Consider the following 24,854-nt stretch of genomic DNA (forward strand, 5'->3'; position numbering starts at 1 on the left):
AAGGATAAGGATGCTGTGGGATAAAAGAGAAGGAAAATAAGTGATAGCTTCTTGAGTATGAATCTGTTTTCCTGGTAGGAAATCATAGCAACTGTTGTTATTGTAGCTCAAAGCCAAAAACATACTATATTTGACAGTTTTAATCTTACTGTACAACAAGCCTGTAAAATAACATGAGCTGAATGCTTCTTCCATGTCAACTTTTCTTTGTGAATAAATGGAATAGCCATGCTATCCTTTGTTAGGTCATCAGAATAGTCTTTCGTTTGTTTCCTAAGGCCTACCACAGTGCAAGAGAGGTGCTCTATAAAAAATGGAACAATAAAAGAAAAAAGAATACATTTAAACTGAATGAACTGGTTAAAGAAACTGAAAGATGTAAAGTTTCTGTGGAAGCAGCATGCTTATCTTGAATAATAAAACTCTTCTATACACCTTTACTTAATCCAAACAGTTCAGTTTCTGTAACACAGATGGGAATTAAACTAATGGCAAATTCTCATCCTAGCTACTATAGTATCAAGAAAGCTCCCCATATCACTCCGTCTTTGTAAAGCACAAACTTCTGGTAGAAATTTTTTGTGGAAGCATTAGGAGCCCACAGTAGTCAGCATGGTAAGAAGCATCTTGTTAATTCTAAGTCTTAGTATTAAACAAATGCAAAAAAATAGCCAATCAAGTCAGAATAAATCTGTGTAGACTCCTTTGCTTAAGAGCAGCTCTCTCGCTAGTTAACCTTACAGAGAAAAGAAATTCAAAATACTCTCACAAAGTTCTTGAATATTCTATTATCTGTTCCATTTATTAAAAAGTGAGTGAAACTTACTCCTGCCCAGCAATGCCTGCCATAAGTTAATGGGGGCAAAGTTCTCTGCAGTGGTATCTAGTGGTGGCAATAGTTACAGTTAAGTAATAAGAGAGGATCTGAAATTCTGTGACAACTATAGCAACTAAACGTTGCAACAAAAGGTAAAATAAAGCTACTGTTTGAAAAATGAACACCCTATGTGGGCAAAACAAACAGGGAAACCAGGAAAAAGTATACTGTTCCCAGCTAAACATTAGGAAACTGAACTGATGTTCCAATACCCATTTTAGTCACGTAACTGAGACACAGAATTCGGAGAAGTAACATGAAAAACCTCTCATGTTCACAGTTAACTTTGGATGGTGACCTATTTTTAATAACAACATTTTGAACAACATGGGAACAGTGTGGCCATTTTAATTAAAATCCTCTTGCAGTTTATTAAGGAGATAGACAGCAAAGCAAGTAGGATGGCAGAGACATTCAGTTAGGACAGTGGCAGCGGCTCTCAGGAGATAATGAACCTCTTTGGAACAATTTTTTCCCTGTATCAGAAGAACCATCTGGCCATTTTCAGAGTGCTGATCAGAACAGCTATTACAGATTAAACGCATTTCTTGCATGTATAGTTCTCTTTCACAATCAAATGATTCACCACAACATGATGAATTTGTTGAAATGGGTGATAAGGCACTTGCACCTACAGTTACTCTACCTGGGACTCTTAGGACACTGGTGTCTTATGACAATGAAGAGTTTAGCATGACTAAATCAACTACAATAAGTTAGTAACTTACGTAGACGTAGTGACTCAAATTCTTAAAAGTTTTCAGAAATACCTGAAACAACATCAAGACCTAAATCTCAGTCTTACAGTTTTCCATTCAGCTTAGCTTTGTCCACTATGTAGCAAGATACAGAACAAAAGCTTGAAAGTTTTCTAAAATTCAAACCCCTCACCAGATTAAACTCAAAGTCCAAAGGGGAAAAAATATACTTTGTTTCAAAACTCACCATTTGTAGCCAGATGTTTGTTGTTAATACTTGATTCTTTTCATCCTGAGAGGAAGGAGAAGGAAAGGAAGAAGAAAAAACCAAACAACAAGCTTAGTATCATACAGTTAAAACAATACCGGTAAATATATTTGACTATTATGAAATAGCCAGTTGCGCTAAGGTACATTTTAAAGCAAAGGGAATCATTGCCTTGAACTTAATGCAACAGAAGTTTTCACAGGTACTTTTAAATGTACTTCATATTACCACAGTCAATCAAACTGTTTCCTGAGGGTATCCTTCTGCCAGACTCTTCCCTGGGGCTTCTTTTTTAATAAAGAATCTCAAAAGGCAAAGCAGATTCCAGTAGGGGTTGCCTGTTTCACCTTTGTTAGGAGCAGCCCTCTCACTAATTAACCTTACCCACCAGACATACGCAGGTAATAGAAAAAATATTGAACAAAGGAAGTGTGACTAAGCTCAGATGATGTGTGTTGAGGCCATATTGAGTAGCTTAACAGGCAAGTAGCACCACTGATATCGGTGGAACCATTCAAAAAATGGTGTACCAGCTTTACCAGAAAACTGTTGTCAGGGCAGAACATTATTATTCTACCTGGAACAGTTCCAATTTGAAGGCCTTCCCCCTTGCCTCCTGTGACTATGACACAATAGGCATCTTAATGCTGCAGTTAATTAAAGAGTGTAATTCTTCACTCCTCAGACACAGGAAAACGTTGGTGACCTTATTTCTGTGGAGGTGCTGTATCAGTATCCACCTGGGTTGTGTGAAGCTAATGGAATATACTATATATATGGTCAGTATTGCACATTCTCCAAACTGAATGCACAATCCCTGTCAAAGCTTAATTTACAGTCTAAGGAAGTGTCATAGCAAGTTTCAGTCACCTGTACGGCAGCAACTGTCAGAGTTGCTTGTACATCTAGACCTCTGAACTTAAATCTGTCACTCTTGAACTTAAATGTTTTTCCTAAATGCCAAAAAAATGGCAAAAAAAAAAAAGGTTTAATCACATTTCATATAAAAACAAAAAAAGCTTTCTTTTTTGATAATACTCTTTACTAAAGGTCAATACTCTTTACTCTTTTGCTGTTGTGGTGGACTTCAAACTGAACAAAAGTCCTGAGAGACCTTTAATTGAAGCCATTCTAGAGCTGCACAATAGTAAAAAGTAACACAGCATGTAAAATCAAGTACAGTGCAAGGGACAACGGCATTCTTAAAGCAACTGAAACCTTTTGAGGAGCAGCATCAGTAAACGTATGTCAGTGTTACTAGGTAGTGTATAATCACAACTAAATGTACAACATACAGACAAATAAAAAGATTTTAGGTGAAGATTGGTATTGTGCATGAATAAAGTCTGCCCTCAAATGCACATTCCTACCTTCCTTTAAAATGAAAAGTAAAATAAAAAATATAAAGAAGCACAGACCTCAGCTAGTGATTCAGCACTTTTCCTCTCTATTTTCTGCTTCATCACCTCCGTGAACCTTACTTTTTCAAAAGTATCTCAAGTGAACAACTCATTTAAATGGCATCCTGGGGAAACAGGTCTCTAACCCTTTGGTTTCAGGAATACATTATTAAGCTGCATTGAATTAGCATGCTGAAGATGTCAGCCAGTCAAAGCAGTAATTAATTTGCAATAGTAGCTGTTTTTCTCTAGCCATACAAACATAAATTTGGTGCCTCTCTCAACAACCTGCTTATAGTGTTAGAGCACAACAAAACTAGTTTGCATGGGATCTTTAATTCATGAATGAAGAAACAATCCGTACGGGATCATTCATATCACCATGAACTAAAGTCTATAGACAAGTGTTGCAAATTAGGGACATGTATAACCTGCATGTTTTTATTCATCATAGCCATTTTTAGGTCAGATGTAAATACCACCAATGATAACTTACCATTAAAAGTTCTATAGCATTTTCTCAAAGCTCTGTGTGCTGTCCCAGATGAACATGACAAGTTCCTATAATGCAATGTCCCATCTATTGCACCTGAGCAAGGCCGAGAGCACCACTACTGCCTGGTTTCTCTGCAGGGCAGACAGTAATTGTGTTGCTTTGCGCAGGCGTAACTGGCTACTCAAAGGTGCAGAGCAATTCAGAAATCATTATGTTGTGGGAAGCTTGTTTCAGGACTATTAGCTGAATGGCATGTATTCCTGCATGGTTAAATTCTGAGTTAAACTCACATTTTATTCCCAGTGTGATCTCTTTCTACACATGAATGGCACCAGCCTTAGATTAGCGATGTTTCAAAAATTCCCTTTTCAGTAGCAGGAAAAGATTGTACTAAAGCTGGAGTGCTGCTGATGCTTAAGCTAATGATATGCTGCGGGGATTTATTTTGAAGCCCTGAGCCCACAGCATAGTCAGATGAACTATTTTAGGAGTACTAGAAAGGAGCTCTACTATCAACCAGCACACATCACAGAACCAGGCTAGAGAGCCATCACTGAGCAGTCAAACTGGTAGAGCTGAGGGGGACAGTAGATTTTTAATCCAGCTGTGCTGCTGGCAGAATGATTTAGCTGCCTGCCTCACTGCCAGGCATCTGGGCACATGGCAGAGCCATGGCAGGTTTGCCTGCAGGAGACTCTGCAGGCGTATTCTGAAAGCCAAGAATTATTCTGAAGTGTGATCTTTCACTCAAACCTAGCTCGAAGAGGGTATCCTGAGAGTATTAACTCAAAAGTAACTTGTACAGTGAAGGTAAGCGCTAAATGAAGATGGCCCATGCTGTTTTCCTGGCATTTCTTTCTGTTATTTTAAGCATTTAAAGCCTGAAAGAGGGTAGTTGAACAAAATAACTCCCACTTGGATCACTATATTTAAGGTTCCATCAGTGTTTGAATCATAAATCCTATCATTGCTCCTTAGCTATAAAAACTTTGCTGCATGCTAAGACTTGGTTTATAGTGGTGGGTTTTTTATAGTGTTTGTTGGCGCAAATGGCTTCCAACATTTTAGTCATTATTGGATTGACTCACCCATCACTAGAGGAAAGATTCTGATTTTAGAGGGTTTGTCCCTTTCTATGGTCCCAAGTGAAGCTGGTGAAAGGTGGGGCAGGAGACATCCTGCAGGGTTTCTCCCATCTAGGAGAGTTTTTTTGACACTGTTACAAAAGCTTTACAGCAAACTGCATTAACACTGTTTTTCATCAGAGTTGTGCAGTACTTCCCATAAAATGATGGGTGGGCTTGAAATGCTTCATAGAACTTCACCAGTTTTTGTCACTTTGCAATATTTTGTAAACACTTACTTACAGAAGAAGTGTTGAACACAAAAGCAAGGCAGCTCCTGTTACAAACTCCTTCTACTATAAAGGAGCAAAGAAAACGGACTTCACAATATATTCTGAGATGCTGGGAAAATTAGTCAGAGAATGAGACCAGAAACTGTATCATGTTGTTTGGATTGGTGTGCTTTTTTCCCGTACCAGCTACTTTAGGTTACCAGCTGTTCAGATAGCGCTGGCCAAGTAGTGCAGCTGATGAAGAGTTTGGTTTCATTCGCGCAGTGGGAGGTGGGTGGGAGGCTACTTCGGTCTACTTGATTCATAACTGTAGTCATGATCTGTGAGGGCAGATGGCAAATTGCTACTGAACTGCTTGTCACATTATTTTATGGCAGTGTAGTTAATGAAGGGAAAGTAGCTGACATCAGGAAGACTTGAATGGTCCTTCCTTCATTTTTGAAGGTAGAGGTAACCATTTCTGAAAGTTTTTGAAGGGAATTGCACTGTCTCCATTCTTCCAGTTCCCATCTCTGGTTTTGTATGTCTTTTCAATTTAAACAGCCTATCAGACTGATCACCTTTGGAAACACAGTATCAGATTCTCACATTATCCCTCCCTTACCCTGTTTCAAGAGAATATATAAAAGAGATGGAAATTTGACAATGCTTTGTGAAGGGCATTAGCCTGGACATTACAAACTTTGTAAGGAACATTATCTGCTGATTTTCAAAGGGATGTCAGCACATCTAGTATCCTCACTAGAAAAGCTATGCAGCAAAAAGCAAGGGAAAAAAGAAGTAAAATTAGCCTGCATGCCTACACACTGACATGCAGACAGTGACGTGCAGCACCTAGCGAGAAACACATACTTCCCAGAAGACTTGCATAAAGCGAGTCTAAAATCTAGTAGATGGAATTCTTCAACTTCAAATCCAGATTCTTTATTTTTACACAGTTGAATCTCACCTAAATTACAGAAAAAGTAATGCCTCTTTGAACTGGGCTACAATTCCTATGAACCTTAATAAAAGAGTTTGTAGAAACATTTGAAGACATCCCTTGTTATAGCAGTAATGCTAGGTTCCTGATTGGTACCTCGTAGCAAGACTGAAGCTAATAATTGTAGTCTGAAGTTAAAAATGGGCTGGCAGCCAGTGAGAGACACATAAGGCACTCCCTATATAGATTTTCATTTTTGTTTCCTTGAATATCATCCTACTGAAACCAGCAGGTTAATCAGTTCATTAGCTCTTATCTCATTGTCTCAGCACTTGCCCATTAAACATTCTTAACATCTTCTGATCCACAATGTCAAACTACTAGCACCTAATGATGTTTTTTTCCCACATCATTTAAAACCCTGTTATGTTTAATTTTTGCTTCACACAGCTTGGGGTTTTCTTCCTCTTCCTTTTTACGGTCATGCATTGAGCTCACTAAACTATATAAAGTGAAAAAGCCTGAATTCTTAGAGGATTAGTACTGAGGGAATGGGCTGGAGGGTGAGTTAAGCACTCATAAAACGGCCAGTTGACAGAAGATTGATGCTATGGCCATACTTTAGGCAGCCGTAGTGACAAGATGAATCTGAGCTCCTTGAAACTTACAGAGAGTAGTGAAGGGGCTGGACTTCTCCATTTCTAACCATCGTGCACCCTGGGTGGCCAACCTCCAGGAGAGGCCAGAGCAGCATGTGGTCCAGCTTCACCCACCTGGAGCCCACCTGAAAACACCATAGTGACCTCGCATTCTTTATAACACTAAGTCAACATGGGGGACTATTGCAATTATCCTCTCCTCGTGTGCCAAGGTTAATGCTAAACTTTTGTATTAAAGGTGGCTCAAGGCTTCTTAGTGGTGCAGGCAAAATTGAATTTTGCTATCTCAGGGATGAGGATAAAAATCAGTTACTTAAAAAAGCCAGCCTAATGCTTCTGAAAGGACAGTGAAATGAAAACTGCAGCTGCTTGCCAAGGACTACCTCTAGTCATCCACAGGTGGGGGCTGTAGCTGCAGCAGGTCTTGATCTTGGAGAATGTAGTCAGGCTGCCCGGTAATGGGTGCACATTCATTACCTCTAAAGCCTAAGGCATCACCTACATAGCACCTGCCAAAAGGCAAGATTAATTAAAATGCAAATTTGGATGGAATTAAAGAATGTTTGGGTTTTTTGCATAGGAATAAAAAGCTAGTCGGAGAGTTGGCAATATGAAACAGGTTTTTTAGGCAACATAAAGATGAAGAAAAAGGCGGTGTACTGGATTTGTGAGATGAAAGAGATTTGAACTCCTAATGCCCCTTCCCCACCCGACTTCCCTTTCACCACAAAAGGAATAAGTTAGTGCAATTACCCTTCCCTTCTCCAGTAGTCAGCAATATACCTTTTTATCATAATAAAATGTTTTTTACTTAGCTTACAGCACATTTCCAATTATGCAGAAAATGCTGTATGAACAGGCATTACCAATGCATAAAGAATATTAGTAATATTCCATGATCCAGCATGTGAGGCTCAACACCAGGAACAGGCCACAGAATATTTATGATTTCTTGAAAATAGATACAAAAAGTGCAAAATGATTCAATAAAAAGTCAGAAGTGGAAAATAAAAATTTTCACTGTTTCACTGCATTTTTCTTAAACACACATTTATATTTGGTGTTCTGACTTTTGCCGTATCAGTGAGATTCTTATAAAAAAACAGAGCTCTGACATCTATGACTTAATCTTGTAGTGGTACAGTCTACTGCTGGGAAGCAACACTCCTTCAAAATTACAGCAACTGTTGCAAACTGTTTAAACTGAGTTTAAGATGATGTGGTTTACTAGAGAGCCTAGCCAGCATGGTGTGCCAATTCTGCATGACTTGGCCTTGTGCTTGTGCTTGCCTTAGGCCAGCTCCCTTTACGTCAGCTGCTAATTTGCCCTGATTCTGTTGGTGCTAAAAATCTCCCAAAAGTTGGTCTTCATTATTTTATACTCAGCCACTCCATGCTGCTACTGACCTTAGTGAAAGTTCAAGGCATTTAGGACACCACACCTTCTTCTCTTCCCCATTCCACTTCAAAGCCAAATTCAGCCCTGAGGCACCTTCACTGCTAGGGTGATATCTCACTCTGTGACTTTCTCACCTTCCAACTCAGACCCTCTTTGGCTCTCTCAGACCTTTAGGGATAAGGTGTTGCAGCTGTGCTCGGGATTTAGCTAAATATCTCCTATGGCATTAAGGTGAGTTTTGCAGTTAAATCTCTGAAATCCAGCCTGAAAATCTTCCTTACTTTGTGTGCTTCTTGATCTTTGATTAATTTCTTCTAGCTTTTTTTAATCAAAGAATTAAAATCTTAAGGCAAACCAAAATGTGAGTAGTTAATTAAAGTGAAATTTGAAAAGAAAACTTCTTTTCTGTTGAGCTCTTAGGTTTATTGGATTTGTGATCGATGGCATATGAATTGCTCTTCATACTCTCTACATGCTGAGGGTCTTTGTGAAATGGAGAACTGTAGAATTGCTCCTGACTGGGGAAAGCGGAGTTTTGTTGCTGGAGATAACACAGACTGACACAGATTGCTGCCACTGTCCGTTTTTATTTTTTAAGAAGGCTGTAAATTCAAAGAGGAGCAAGGCAATAAATGGCTATTCTGGGACTAACTCAAATAGTTAGAGTTATATGGGAAACAGTTTCCCTGTAGGGAGGCCCCCTCCTCACTCCCCCCCGGGCCCCCACTTTCATTTTTGATACAGTGAGTAAAGTTTATTGAAGTCCCCTAAATCTCTAGCCAGGAACAATGCAGGGCAAATCTTTGGCATATTGCGACCACAACCTGCTGTCCTAAGCACTTTCCATGATCTTGAAGGACAGAGTGGCAGTATCAATCCCAGATGCAGTGACAGTTCGTCTGTTTCCTATTTGACTTAAAAAATCAGCCTTTTCACATCATGTGAACGGTGCAGCAGAACAACAAGAACTTACGCTAGAATGTACAACTGAAAAAGAGAATGCAGCTGAAGAGTATTTGTGAAAGAATTGAATCATCCACGCAAAGTGTTCGGGTTAATGACTGTTGTCTATATTGGCTCAATTTTATAAACAAATGTATAAATATTTGTAGGAGAGATTTGTTAGTCCAGTGGAGTTTCCTGCATGGGACAGGTGGGATTAAGATCTCACTCTGCATTCTCATTCTATTTATTTGTTGTTCTTGTTTTGGTTTAGAACCATGAGCTACATCCAGTGATTCCTCTGTCTGGCATATTTACTAGAACTATTTCTTGTATAAATTAAGGAGTGGGCCACACTTACTAGAAATAATGCTGGATAAACCAAACATTCCAGCTCAAGCTACCTCTCTTTAGCAGACAGTGCTCTATGACAGCCAAGACCTCACCTTGCTATTACTTCAATTCTGTGCAGCTTCTCACCTTCAAAATACGACCCATCTTCATAAATGTTTACTTAATCAGAATGTAATGTTTAAAGCTCAAGATATGGAAGATTTATTTCAAAGCAGTATCTACTTATGTCATCTTCCTTTGAAATGCACACATCCAGGCTGGCCTATGTATATATGTGTAATGCCATTTTCTTTATTACCTGGGCTGTGGCGTAAAACAGTGCCAGCAGTACTTAAAGCTAGCTAGCTATGCTGTACTGGGTCTAACTTTTGGGTATTGCTCTGATGGCATATGATACTTAATATTTGTAGAGCATTTTCCTGTCTTGACAGTTTGTAAGTGTGTCCCATCAGGAACATGTGAAATTGTTCAGAATTGTTTTGGGGTTTTTAATTGAATTATTATAAATGTGATTAAATGAGTAGAAAATCAACAAATGCTTCTTAAAAAATGGCTTTGTAAATCTTCCTTCTAACCTACAAGCACATTATTTTCAGCAAATTAAACACAAGGAAAATGGTGCCTAGCTACAAATAACAATGCAACAGTGCCAAATGAATACTTTACAGTACTGCTACGAAACTATTACACAGCATTACAGATTTCAGCACTGCTATAAATATCCTTAGCAGTGCAGTCTTTGCACAAAGTTATACAGCTCAACATGTAGCAGCTTAGACTGCTAGATCTGCTGACATTAGTTCCAGATGTTTGCATGTAGTAACAAGGACAAGCAGAAGAGACAGGCTGAGGAACAGAGCAGAAATAATGCAGTGTTACCACAAATGGAAACAAGCATCTGCTGTTGGGTGCAGAGGGGTCCTGGGATAGGGTATGCAGAGGCACAAGCTTTAAGCATGGTGAAGCCCATTATGGTAAGCTCCTGGTTTCATGTAGTGGAAACTGCAGTATGATGGTCTGCAAATCCCTGGGCAACACTGGTGAGAAACAGCATCCAGCAGCTGGGAGGAAGGGAATGGAGGAAAGAAAATCTCCTGGTGTGACTGGTGGAAAGATGCCCTGAGCACTAGACTAACTACAGTTCTGGTCTGTATTTAACACTTAAGCCAGCACATATTTAATACAAGGTTTGCTATGAGCTTAACCACAGTTACAATTCAGACTTGGTGACTGTAGAGCTTGACCTACGTGTAAGTCTAAAAAAATGGGGATTTTCAGGTATGTGTTCTGCATGGGTATTGAAGCCTGGAGTTCACCTGTCCCATGCACAAGAAAGAAAGAAACAAAAGAGTGAGGAAGTAAACCTGAATACAACAGACAAGTATGCTTCTGCTTATAGCTAAAGTTCTGTGAAAGTTTTAAAGGGTTCTAGAGTTAAAATGCTAAAATGTTACTAAAGCATTCTGTGCTGCTGAGATAGGACTAGATGCTCATTTTTGGCCATTTGAATATCTTAATTTTTTCTTTAAAATAAAAATTAGAAAAATGTTATTTGAATTTTACTGGGTTAAGGTTGAGTTTGGAGTGAGATGAGGAGTCTGATTGCTTTGCTTAACTTAATTCAGGTGAAATTCTGAGGGGGAAATTCTGTTTGGTTTGCGTTTTTTTTTTAAATTGTGCTGTGTGTGCTCTATTTTGCAAGTCTGAAAAACTCCAGTAGTTTCTCCACGCCAACTAATCTTACATGCTTTTGCAAGAAGCATTTGCTCTCTCCTCAACTACTTTATCTTGCTTTAAAAGAAAGGCGGAGTTTGCTCAAAATGTACTCAGGTCTTCCCAGATGGATGCAAGTCTTACAGAGCAGAAAAGCTGCTGGAGAAAGAGCATAGAAGAGCTATCTTAACTCTGGGCAGAGCATCTGTGTGAGGAGCCTCCTTAAAATGTGGGAATGTGTTTTTCTTCCATCTATACTCTGACAAGGTCTGACAGTTGTGCTTACTAGCACTGCAGAGCAACAGGGCTTTGTCCTGGCAGTGGGCTTGAGATGTATTTTCACTGAGTTTCACAGAAAAGAAGCGGAGATTATATATATGTGCAAGAGCCTCATGATGTACGATTTCTGTTACCATGGGAACTTAATTGTAATAGCAGTCTTTTTTCTCTTTTTTTCAGTACATCATTGTTAACAAAAGATTGTATTTAGATTTGAACACATTCATCTTTGCAAAGACAAGCAGGGATCAGGCGTATGAAATGAGCAGAGTACAGCATAGCTAAATAACATCCTTCAGCACATCGTATGTGAAAAAGATATTCTTCTGAAGAGCAAGAGGGAGAGGTTGCATTTTTTCAAGTCTTATGAATTCCCATGATTCACTGTAGGTTTCACTCGGTTGAATTATTAAATATAGCATAGAACTTAAAGTGCAGTTAAATTTATTGCAAGCATGCAAAGTAATAACTGTGTTCTGTTGCTTTATTTACAAATAATTCTTGATTCCATTGTATTCCACAGCAGACTCCCACTGAGAGGACTGAACCCTGAATTAGCGTTAAATACTGGGTCTAGGTGCTGATTATCATTGCCAGTCTGACACAGATAGGCATCCCAGCTCTGAACACATGCGGGGATCTGGGGACTACCAACCATTCCACAGGCTAACAGGGAATAATAGAGCCCTCATAGCCCCACTCCTTAGAAAGTGTTAAAACAAGAGGGAACTTGATTTATTTGCCTAGAGGTTAGCTGCAAAACATAGAAGTTGAAAGGTCAGGTTGTTACACCCGGATGTACCAGTAATGCCAGGATAGCGTTGTATCAGAGGATTTGACTCTAACTTTATTCTTGCTAATCAACTTTAAGTCATATTTGACTTTTTATTAAGCTTTTCTCCTCAAAATGTTCATAAGTCATATGGAAATGCTGTTATAGCATGTATATTTAGCAAACGAAAGTGGAAGGAAAGTGGGTGATTTCTTCAAGGAGAGAAGAGAAAGTTATGGAAGAACAAGGAGCTGAACACAAAGCTGTCTCTTCCTCTCCCTTCGTGTGATCAGAGCACACAGCTCCAGTACTAGCCTGCTGTTGGCATTCTTCTATCCTATTTTTGTGAATAACAGCAACAGAAATTTCCACACCTGACCAGAGCATGTTGTCCATGTTTTAGCATCAGTTCACATGCTGAAACTGCAGAACATTTGAGGAACACCAGAGCCACAGAGATAGAGGCATCTGACTAGGACACAACCATGAGGAATAGCTCTGTCCACTACAAATGCACACAGTTAAAGCCAGCTTCAGAGGACCAATTAGCAAAGTGCCATTACTCATCCCAGACAGTCTCTCTAACTATACTATCTTATCTCCATCTTTCCAAGTGTAGGCGAATTAAGCAAGAAGGAGTAGCTCCAAAATTCCTGTGATATGTAACATAATCCATTATCCTCGATGTCTTGGAGTCTCTGTTCAATCTAGGATACAGCACAAACATCACCATGGCAATTAAAAAATTCCCTGGAGAAGGGTATAGTGCAAAATACATTGCTTAATGACACAGAAGTATTACAAAGACACCTTAATAATTCGGGAAGAGAGGATGAATCAACATTACAGAAATTCTAGTTACTCTTTACCCTACATCCTCTGAGGGACAGGTCTGAGAGTCCTCTTTTACAGGGTCTTCATTTTCAACTTTCCCTAAAAATCCATATGGTCCCTACTTCTCTTTAATGCCTGTAAAGAATCACTGACAAAGGTACTGAGAAACCGTGAGCTTGGCTGAGAGGAATATATTGATGAAAATCAACGGTGTGTCTCTTTCTTCACAAATGCAACAAGCGTCATGACTGAAATGTTGGAACGCCTACACAGTCCTTCAGGCTGTGTTTTCTGCAACACAAAAGAGCAAACTGTCTCCTATGAAAATAACACTTCTGTCTGGTGGGGTCAGAGATGGAGTGATCACTCCAAAATCCGTAAAAATGCATATTTGAATTTCTTGAGCTCAGTGAGTCAAACTTACCAGTGCTCATTATTTTTTCTGTCTTCATTCTTGCATTTAGTAGCATTGGTGGTAGCGGGTAAAAGGCCTGCTTCTTTCCTCTCAAATACTTAACCGACACAACTGTGTAGTTACTGAGAGTAATTATGGGGATGTGTTAATACTCACAGCTGAACACAGAAAATAAGCCAATAAAAGTCCGAAGTAGTAGTGCTGTATAATTAAACATGTGCTTGGGTCCACCAACTCTGCACATGGTTATCAATCATCTTCCCTTCAGGCTACTCCACTATGAGGATCATATAAGCAATATGGAGATGTGATTATAGGCCATGCAAATATGGCTTCACATCACTACCAGAGGATTTTGGAGAGGTGAACTGGATAAATATCATATTGTTATGTTGCTGTCAATGAGCAGCAACATGGCTTCATGCCATGCTCTTAGCACTTCCCACTTAGCTGTTGTTGAAGCCAGTGTTAACAGCCTTTCCTTTTCACAGATCAAATTCTAGTTCCAGATAAGAGGCATAGACATGCAAGCATAAGTGAAGCTTAAATCCGAATATAAGTTTACTTCAGGCTTCTTCTGGTTATTCTTGGAAAATAATTCTTTTAATTTTGAATAAATTAGAAATTCAAAATAAATTAGTTAACACATTAAAAATAAATTATTTAAGTAATTAAAATTCTAAGTGAATTTTAAAAGATTTCTTTTTCTATACAAGCGCTTGTACCTATGTGCTCCCTGCTGCCAACCCATCAGGAGATCTGCTTCCTTTTTTTTTTCGCCTTTTTTGTAACTCAGAGATATATTTAGATTGGGAACAGTTGGATTGTTTAGTAGTCTATTCAGGCGAACATGGTGAGGAGTTCAGGAGAAACTGAAGAATTCACATCTGTATCATCTAAATCTGAAGTAATTAACATTTCAATGTTTCTATGTTAATACGCTGTTCATAGATAGAAAAGTGTTTGCTTGCAATCCATTGACAATACTTTGTTCAACTGCTGTCAGCACTATTTGATTTGTCAATTACTGAAAACTTTTTATAGCATGTGCTTTTTTGAGAGAAAAGCAGGCACTGTATCTGCACAGGTCTGAGAATACAGCCCTAAAATGAAACAGAGAACAGAAACAGAATACCACCTACTCAATTGTTCAGGAGCCACAGCTCATCAGGACTACCATTTAAAAATGTTAAACCACAACTGGTAATCTAGTCTAGTCCCCAAGCTCCTCTGGTAACACAGGTGCTCCCAAGGATAATGTTAGAGGTGAGGTGCATTGCTTTAGCAGCTCCTCCTGCCTTCCCTTGCCATCCTCCCTGAAATTGCTGCAGCACTTTTCCTGCCAACTTGTGGACCCACACAGATCACGCTACAGGAGCGGGGCAGAGGCTGTGATGGTTAGGTGTGGGTTGCTTTTCCCCAGATAATTCATCCAGCCTACAGCATCTTCTCACAGCACTCCCAGAAGCCTTCCCAGAAAAGAAATGAGTCCAGCAGGGGCAACCCCCTGCATTTGAACCCCTTCTTCAGTGCGCGTTGACATGCAGTCAGAGGCAAATCAAATCCAGGAAGAACCAACTCAACTCCCGTCGTTACGTGCACAGTAGAACAAGAAGCTTCCCAAGAAGCACCAGATTTATAAAGCATGTAATTAGTTTGTGTGTGGACAAAACCCATAGCAGACGAGGAGAGAGACTAGACTGCACGCACAGAGCGCATCGGCTCATGCCACGGTGGGACTGAACCTGCAGGTCTCCCAGGAGCTTGGGAGCAGGGAAGTAATTTAACAGGCAAAGAAGGTTTAACAATGCTGATCTAATATTTTACTTGTACTTTATGGAGCCAGATCCTCAACTGATGCAGATTAGTGTAGCTGCGCTATCCGAGGACAAGAACATTGCTAAAGAAAAATATGGGGCTTTCAAACATTTCCACAAATACAAATTTCCACAGACTGTAACAAGCTGATCCATATTGGTCAAAACAAAGGAGATGAACTTGGGTATTAAGTAGTGACGTGATGTGTTGTCTAGTACTTGAATATGACAGAAATATTGTCATTTTAACTGTATATAGTCTTTAAAAAAAAGAGGAACAATTTTGAATATTACAGGGAGTATATTCATTTCAGTCCCCAAACTTCTGTGAATTAAAAGCTTTGTGTAAGAACAAGTATTAGTTAGCCAGACCGGACTCCCAGAAATTATGTCTTGTGCTGTAATTTTGTTTTATTAGCTGATTACTGAGGACTAGTAATAATTACTAGATTATTGCAAATTCTGCTGTTCTAGTAAGAGGTCCTGTGTAAAATGTGAAAGCTTTATGTTCTGGTCCCTGTACTCTACAGCAGTCTGTCACAACAGAATCTATTTTCTAGGACCTTAATCATACTTTTCACAGTAAGGATGCAAACCTCTTCATCACAAGTGGCATACCTGTAGATGTCTACTCACTTTTTAAGTTAATGTGGCATCCATACCAAAGTAGTTAGAAAACAAAGAAATGAAGTACTGAGCTTTTATGAGTCGTGCTGATTATTTATATCACAAAGGATGAGAAAAATGTTAGAGAAACTGCTTTGCTTTACTCGTATTAATTGTATTACAATTCCAAAGACCTCTGCTGTGGAACCAGAAAGCAGAACAGAAGTTCTGATGTTCACATGCAATGAGCATCTCTAACGTCCTCCAGTTAACTATTATCAGGAGGGTTTTCGTAGTCTTTAGTCAGTGCTTTTTTCCTTCCTGCCTTAAATTAGTTTAAATTCATTGCTTCCCCTCCCATCCTAGAGAATATAGACTGTGTTTAAAATATCTTTCCAGATCTAACACTGAGAAGATTAGGTAAAAGAAAGATGCTGAAGGAAAAAATAGTCAAAAAAGCCAGAAAATATTTAGAAGCACAGGAAAAATGGACAAATATCACAGAAATAAGGTTGCAGTTTCTCTTAGTATATCAGTATCTCATCACAGTAGGTTAGGGAGAGATGTTGTCTGCTTGTTTAAATAGATCAATTATCAGAATATTTTAGACTGTTATCTGAAAAGCTCTGTTTTATATTTCAGGGGGAAGCAGAATACTCTATCTTCTGTTATAATCCAGTAACTTTCATAGGTATTAAACTAACTAACTAAAGGTACTGGAAAGCATATCCCAGCACTGTTCAGTTTTCTAAACTCTCAGGAATAAATCATGGTAGAATGGCTGCAAGATGAAAGTGAAAATAGTTTCTCCCTTTAGCATGGAGGGAATACAGATCAAGCAGCAAAGTGAGAGAGAAATAAAGCTTGGAGAGACTTTTTCCAATGTACACAAATGAATGCTAAAAATTAAAAGAATAATGCAGATTTGATGAGCTTCTGCCACAACCGTTGTTTGCAAAGAGGCTGCTGAGGTTTGATAAACAGCTTAGGAACTTCTTTCGCACCATTTCTCAACGAGCCTCTTGGTTGTTTTATTCGTCTTTCCAGATTTAAATTTTTTTTCTTTTTTTTTTTTTGGCAGGAGAGATGTTTGTTTTGTAGTCCCTTTCTTTACAGAAGCTGTTCTGCTTCTTTGAATGACAGCATAATTTTCTTTTTAAAATTTCAAGATATTTCGCATTACTATCTTGCCCAGTGGGTCCAGGGTATTTGATTATAAATACTGAGTTGCAGATTCTTATGCAGGGGCTTTGCTAAGCACTGTATGTAAGTCATTGAAGTCAACTGTATCACTTACACTGTGTAAAAATGAAACGGGGACGAAAGCCTTTCAATATGTAAATCTAAGTCATCCAAGTAACCAAGGGCAATGTAGGATGAGCAAACTTTGAGTTCAGATAAACATAAAAAAGTTTGCATGCTTTCATTTTTCCTTTGGTCTGCACAAGTGAGTTGAGCAGCCTAAAGGAACAGGATTTCTCTTGAGATTCTGCTGCTGCTCACTACATACAAACAACTATTCAGCACTTTTCTTTCCCCTAACTAGAAATTAAAAAAAGAAACAGGAGAAACTGGAAAATAAGCGAAAATTGTTGTGTAGTAAATGATTTAATTAGCTAGTAAATGTGTGGAGGAACCATGAAAGATTCCTAAGTGGTGTTATGCAACATAAGTAAGAACTTCAATATTCATGTAGATAACTAACGAAATTCAACTTCTTAAATAAATTATTAAATGTTGATTCTTCTGCTAGTTTAAAAAAAAAAAAACAAAAACCTATGATCAGAGTTGACCAAAATGGACGGATTCGTACCCACCAAAATGTTTGTCACCGTAAGTCTTGCTACAGAAATCACAAGCTAAGTGTTGATCCAGCATTTTTCCAAGTTTAGCAACTTGGCTCAGAGAGAGATGGAACTAGCTTGTTTTTTTGCTAAATATATGACAGATTTTAAGTGAAGAAGAACTATGGGTAGAGGTTTGTAAGCAGTTTAAGCTAATCTAAATTCAAACTAAGTACAGCTCATCTAGAAAAATGACTACTCAAAAAATTGTGACAGCTAACTGCTCAGTCCCAGAGGCACTGGCACAAGCCAAAGGGGTAGCAACATGAGGCCAGAAGTTAGCGAGATCATCTCTTTCAGCAGCAGAGTGCTGAGATCAGCTTAGGACACTCAAAGAATGGTGCCCCAAGTTCCACATAGAAAGTTGGTATAAATTCTAGATTCAAACCAGAAAGCTCCAGAACACAGTAATGTTTTCAACAGTTGCAGAGTAAAATTGCTGAAATTCCTTAGAAAAATCTAGTAAGACATATTAATGAAAATTAATATCAGAAAGCCATTGGTCTCATCCCAATGCAATAATTCTTCTAGTCTTAACACTGTCTTGTACGCTTCAACAGTTATGATACAAACGATTCTGATGTTAAAAGAATCTAGGCTATCAAAATATAATTAGTTTGTAAATGTTTTGGAACAAAGATGATCTTTTCAGCTGTGTTTACGTATCATCTAGCACAGGGAGAGTCTGGACTGTGACTAACAACTATAGTTGATGGAATGATAAAAATAATACAAATATCTGCCCTCATACAGGTGCAGTACTGACCTGCCTTTGGTTCCAGTTAAGAAAGTACTTAGGCATCAAATTAAATTCATTCAAGCCAATCAAAGCCTCCAGCGGATGGATTATTTCCAGTGCATCCAAATATTTCTTAAAATATAGTACTCAAAATTTCACATAATTTAGGCTTTGAAAAAACCATGCATCAAATTGGGTCAAACTAGTCCTTTTACTCTACTTTTACAGCAAGACAATGTTAAATTCTAGTCTTGCCCTCAGTATTCTCTAAGCCCCTCCCAAACTTATGTCATCTGCAAATTTAATAAAAATATTACTTATTCGATCTTCCAGGTGAAATGAAATGAAAACACTGACTTAGTATAGGTTCCTGGGGAATCTCACCATATAACTAAATCTCACTATTTTGACAGTGAACCATTGACAACTACTCTAAGATTTTCTAACCAGTTCTGCCATGTGGGTTTACAAAGGTCTTATTCTCTAGTTTTCTGCTAAGAATGTTATTCAAGAAGGCTTTATTAAAGTCAAAATACATACATTGCTGCAAATAGTCAAGAAATCTGGTATACTTCACCAAAAGTATCTTTATGCCATATATGCAATTTTGTTGAAGAAACTTTGCCTCAGGTTTCTAGAAGTGTTTTTTTGTGTTGTTCCCGAGTTGGAACATGGGAAGTTCTGCTTAGATGTTAGGAAAACAAGTCTACCATGATGATAGTTGAATAGTGAAACAGGTTGCCCACAGAAGTTGTGGACTCTCTCTCCATAGAAGTGTTCAGTACTTGACGGGACACAGTCCTGAGTAACGTGATAGACATATTGGGAGCAGGAGGGTGGACTAGATGACCTCTGGAAGCCCCTTCCAAACTAAAATAATACTGTAGGATTCTTCTACTTGTTTAGATAGTAAACACTGAGTTTGAACTATCACTGTGTATCTCAATGTACTCCAGTTCTTCATGTCTGTGTCTCTAAGCAGTAATTTGCAGTGTAAATGTATGATCATTTTGCATTAATTTCTAAGGTTTCATCTTCTGACTCTTAGGGATGGAATTCCTTCAGATACGTTTCTCTTAATTGTGTTAACTTAGAGTAGATACAAATATATCTATTGTAAAAATGTCAGTCTAGGCACAAAATTAATACCTTCATGATGACTCTATTTGTTTTTCTATGCCATTCACTATTCTGCATGAGATGTAGCAGAGTAGGAACAGCACTGCTGCTGTGTCTATTCCTAGTGTTCGCTCTAAACCAATAGGTAGCGGCCGGATTCTCCTCTGATGCTATTATTGGGATGGATGTTACAAGAGAAAATAAGAATGTTAGAAGGTGTTAGAAGGTGTAGGGTGTTTAAAAAAGTGGTGGCTGTCATTTTATCCAGTGTGGAAATTATATAATACCAGCGTATTTCAAGAATCTGTTTCTCAAAAATGCATATGCTGGAAGTTTTTCCTATGCCCAAGTTAGGTTCATATGCCATACCAAAACAGGTAGAGGCCAAAGACTAGCTTTTTGTGCAGGTAGTGGGGTTTCCATGAAGTGAGACATAGAGAAAAATAAATAGTTTCTCTACATTTTTTTGACATTGTAGTAAAGCTGTGACCTTGACCAACTATGACCATCCATTAACCCCTCTTCCTCTCCTGCCACTAAGGTATGCAGATACCCTTAGTATTTGTCTAAGATTTTCCTGCTGTGCTTATGCTTAAATTCTGTTTAGTTTTCTTAAGTCAGATATTTCCAAACATTTTCTGATTCAGATCCAGGGAGATGTTTATTATCAGCCTATTTGTTCAATATACATTGCTTTCCTGCAAGGAGTTTTGAAACAAGATTTCAGCAAATCAGAGAGGAAGTAGGTTATTTTTAATTTCTTTCATCAAATTGCTTGGCATTTCTCATTTCAAGAAAATTGAAACAAATAATTATAAAAAGCAAAAGAAACCTCTTATTCTATCTTCTGCTATTATAATAACTCAAATGTCCTTGAAGAGCACTTGTGGCCAGTTGGCTGTCTCCACTTCGTTTTCACTTCAGGATGATTTAATTGCAAGATTGTTTGCAAAGGTTTAAGAGCAGTTATTTTTCTATTAAGGAATATAGGAATAAAGCAAACTGAAAGATACCTAGGATCTCCCTCTTGAAAGTTCTCATTAACTTGACTCAGAAGCTTTTTTAAAATCCACTCCTTTCAAACCTCTTTCTTTCCATTTTGCCCCCCATCCTCTTCCATCTAAATTCCACTTTTCTTCCAAACTCCTTTGCTGTCTCTCAGGTCTACCATGCTTTCCCACTTCTCTAAGCACTCTCCCAGTTTCCTAGCTCTCCTCTTCATTCATGTGTCCCCAAACTGCATTTTTCTTATGCTGCCACTGTTTTCCCTCCCCATTTAGCAACTCTTTGTATAATTTACTATGCCAGCTTGCATTCTCATTAGACAGTTCATTCACTCTATTTTATAGCAGACTCAACTAAGTTGGGGCAATCAGCACTTACAGGTCTCTCATTATGCAGTCCTGATACTAGCATATTAACATGTAATACCAATAAAAAGAAAAACATATCTGCAAGCATAGAATAAAAATAATTGCCAGTTTTAGAAAGAAAGGGTTAAACTAAAAATATAAGGTAGGAAACATCCATTGTATTTGGAAAAGGTTTCATACTGTCTCCCCTTTCCTGTCAGCAAAGTCAGAGTGGAATGGAAGAGACTCCAAGTAAGGAATGGCAGCAGCCAGGACCCAGCCTGGCTCAATCTGTTCTGGCAGGGATTTGACAGATCTGCTCTGGATAGGCCTAACTCCAGCCTGTACAGCCTGTATCAGCTGAGAAGCCATTAAAGTGAATATATAAACTAAAGGAAAGTATGATGGTGACATATTTTGTTTCTAGCTTGTTAAACCAGTAATTGTTATTGCAAGTAGATGTCATTCTCACCAGCATTTGCTTCTTGTTGACAATGAAGAATACTCATTTGTTTTATAGTGTGAAGCTTAATTTACTTCATGGTTGGTTTCTTTCTTTGCCTGTCAATCCCAGATCTCTGAGAAAGAAATGCAGTCAGTTTTATAGCAAGCAGAATAAGCTGTAACTAAACTGCCAATACAAAAACTATGGCTTCTTACTGAGGGGATATGAAGGGATTTTTTTGAAAGGCACATAGAATCAAGAACTCCCTTTTGAATCATATTAGCCAATACTGCCAAGTCATTGACTATACCCAGACTGGCTAGTGATCTGTGGATATTTGCCCTTCAGTTTGTATGGTTTTTAATTAAACTTGACAACTCCAGAAGAAATTAACTCTGTGAAGTTGACTGCCTGCTGGCCTTTAGCCATTTGTGTCTCCAATAGCCAACTGTTCATACAGTAGTCAAGGTCATGGTTATAGCCATGTCAGGAGTGTGGGGAAGAGAGAGCCCCACTATTAACTCAGAGAAATGGAAAGGAAATATTATAGTATAGATGCAATTTAAGTAGGAGAAGAGTCTCGTGAGCATTCAGCTTATTCTATTCAGGAAACGTTTTTAATGACGTAAAGAAGGCTTCTGTAAGCTGTGTCATCACTAGCAGGGTTTGGCCATACAACAAACCTTTTCCCAGGATGGTTAATACTTAAAAACATGTTAGCTTAACATATTCAGGCCAAATACGTCTATATAGAATGACACCAGAAGTGCAATTTCTGAAAGCCAGGGAAAAAATTGGTCTGTTTACAGCCCTGTTTTATTTTGGATCAAAGTGTTTTTTCGAGCTCTCCTGTTCTGCAATAATTCTGAAATAAATTGTACGTAGTATAGTGCTAACAGCAACAAAACAAACAAACAACAAAAACCCCACAGCATCAGGGTTTTTATCCTGGTTATCAAAATAAGCCAAGCGCTAGAGAAATATTTCCTGAACACACAGTTGAACAGAAAGAGTTGTACAAAAATCCTTTGAAGGGAACTGTACGGTCCTGTACTAAAGCAAAAGTTCCTCCCGTAGCTGTGAGAAGGCACATACTGCAGCAGGAGGTCATTTCCCAAAAGGGAGCTGCAGAAGAAGGCCTTGGAAATTTAAGTCCATGGTTGGGAAGGGGTTTTATTGAAGCCTGGTTTAAGATTCAGTTAAAGAACCATGTATCGTGCTGAGTTCTGCAGAGATACATTAAAATGTGGAGTTTTATTCAGGTGCTCAGTTTGAACAGGCCTTGAACAGACTGGGTAAGCTTTCCTGAACATACTCGCCTATGTCTCTAGCTCTGGAGCCCTCAGCACAAGAAAGATATGGACCTGTTGGAGCGAGTCCAGAGGAGCAGGAGGGCCACAAAAACGATCAGGGGGGTGGAATGCCTCTCCTGTGAAGAAAGGCAGAGAGAGCTGGGGTTGTTCAGCCTGGACAAGAGAAGGCTTCGGGGAGACCTTATTGCGGCTTTTCAGAATTTAAAGGGGGCTTACAGGAAAGATGGGGACAGACTTTTTAGCAGGGCCTGTTGCAGCAGGACAAGGGAGAATGGTTTTAAACTAAAAGAGGGTAGATTTAGGCTAGCTATAAGGAAGAAATTTTTTACGATGAGGTGGTAAAACACTGGCACAGGTTGCCCAGAGAGGTGGTAGATGCCCCATCCCTGGAAACATTCAGGGTCAGGTTGGACGGGGCTCTGAGCAACCTGATCTGGTTGAAGATGTCCCTGCCCACGGCAGGGGGATTGGTCTAGATGACCTTTAAAGGTCCCTTCCAATCCAAACTATTCTATGATTCTATGATTACTACCAAAGGTAAAAATATAATTAAAACCAGAGATATACAGAATCTATAGCTACAACTCAAGTGCCTTTTACAAGCCTGCCAAGCACTGCACAGGAGTATCTATTGATATACCAAATAACTGTGGTTGCAAATAGAGCAGCTAAAATTTAAGCACATAGAATGTAGCAATCCTGTCTAAACAAGATAAATAATATAACTTGGATTTTGGCCAGGACACCCCCTTCCTCTCCCGCCGATCTCCAAAAATAAGAAGCTCTTTAGTGACCACCAGAAATCAAGAACTTTGGTTTTGCATATCCCCCCCACTACACTTCTTGTTGGTTCTAAGTACAGTTAAGGATTCAAAAGGCAAAGTATGCAGTTTGAGCTTCACTTCAAATTTTTCATACTGCTAAGAAGGTTGGGAAATACTGACAAGAGATCTAAGAAAGAGGCAAACTTTACTTTTAAGTTTACTTCTTTAAAAAGGCAGTCAAAATTTGGCATTGTGTCTTGAATTATTTGTGCTTTGCAATATCTTGCAGTCTTCTTTTGCTATCACAAATCTCCATTCTAGGAAGGAAAAATCCACCCTTTTAAAGAAATAGTTTCCTAGAAGTTACAGACTCACCACATCCATGATCTGCATGAGGCTGAGAGTGAAATACACAGTGAGCGGCTGGGAATCATTTGCAACTGGTCGCTCCAGAGGGTTGTAATTTTTCAGCAGCTCCTTGTAAAGCTTCCTTTGGAACTCTCCTTGCAGGGACTCTTCGGGCATAGGAATAAATAGATAAATAATTAGGATTCTACATCAGAAAGTAAAGCTAGGACATATGCTCTTTTCCTCCTATTATGTATCTATTATTTTACCTGCTGCTTTCCCAGAAAAATGCCACTGTAATTCATACAGTTCATTAGCTATTACAACAAAATCTTACCACAAATGTATCACTCTTTTCATCCCAGCCTATCAGGGGGATTCCCTCTTTGATAATTTCTTGGCTGGCCAGGAGTGATAAATTCTAAATGCTAATGATGCTTTGTCAACATATGCACCCTTTGGTCCAGCAGCAAGAAGTGATGAAGAGGAAATACACTACCTGTATTTTGACACCTGACCTGGCAGAGTTATAATCAGAAAAGCAGTTAACACAGATAGGGCAGAGGGCATCAGCAAGACAATGGGAGAAAACCGGCCAAAGATTAGACTGAATCCTGCGCTCAGACTGCTTCAGATTGAGAACTCTTTGGGGCAAGTACTCTCCGCTTTGTTCTCTGTTCATGCAGCTATGAATAAAGTGGGGGTACAGGGTTCCTGGCAGGGATGATAGGCACTACACTAATATACGTGACAATATTCAGGGATTTCTGTCCTTTTTAGACCTCGAATCCAGGGAGGGTCTTTATTCTGCCATTTTTCTATGGAGGGAGTGGGAGCAGGTCCACATGGATGGAGCAGAGTAGACCAGGGACAGAGGCAGTTTCAGAATGAAAGGAAATCTGGGCCAGGGTAGGAGCAGGTCCTCTGGATGGGAGTCCTCCCTGTCCCCACTCCAGACGGACTTTCCTCTTCCCTATTTTCTAGTCCTGAACTCCCCCCACAAAAAGCCACAGTCTCTGCCCTGAAGCAGCTCCCATTTAAGTGCCTTGACGGAGTTTGCTCCCCCATCCCCGTTGCTCTGTCCACCTCCCATGTCCCTTCCCGGCAGCTCCCAGCGCTGGC

General features: G+C 39.0%; 1 protein-coding gene across 1 annotated transcript in view; it reads right to left on the bottom strand.

Moving 5' to 3' along the window:
* CHRNA7 (cholinergic receptor, nicotinic, alpha 7 (neuronal)) overlaps positions 1 to 23,894 on the bottom strand; it is a 39,791-nt gene extending 15,897 nt beyond the window's left edge. The window contains exons 1-2 of the mRNA XM_009580023.1: positions 23,760 to 23,894; positions 1,823 to 1,867 (exon numbers count right to left, since the gene is read on the bottom strand). Coding sequence (XP_009578318.1) covers positions 1,823 to 1,867; positions 23,760 to 23,777 — 63 coding nt within the window. The 5' untranslated portion in view covers positions 23,778 to 23,894. The remainder of the gene's footprint in view (positions 1 to 1,822; positions 1,868 to 23,759) is intronic.
* Positions 23,895 to 24,854: the final 960 nt, after the last annotated feature.

The sequence above is a fragment of the Fulmarus glacialis genome, unplaced genomic scaffold, assembly GCF_000690835.1.
Source record: "Fulmarus glacialis isolate BGI_N327 unplaced genomic scaffold, ASM69083v1 scaffold46766, whole genome shotgun sequence".
In the NCBI taxonomy this organism is placed as follows: Eukaryota; Metazoa; Chordata; class Aves; order Procellariiformes; family Procellariidae; genus Fulmarus; species Fulmarus glacialis.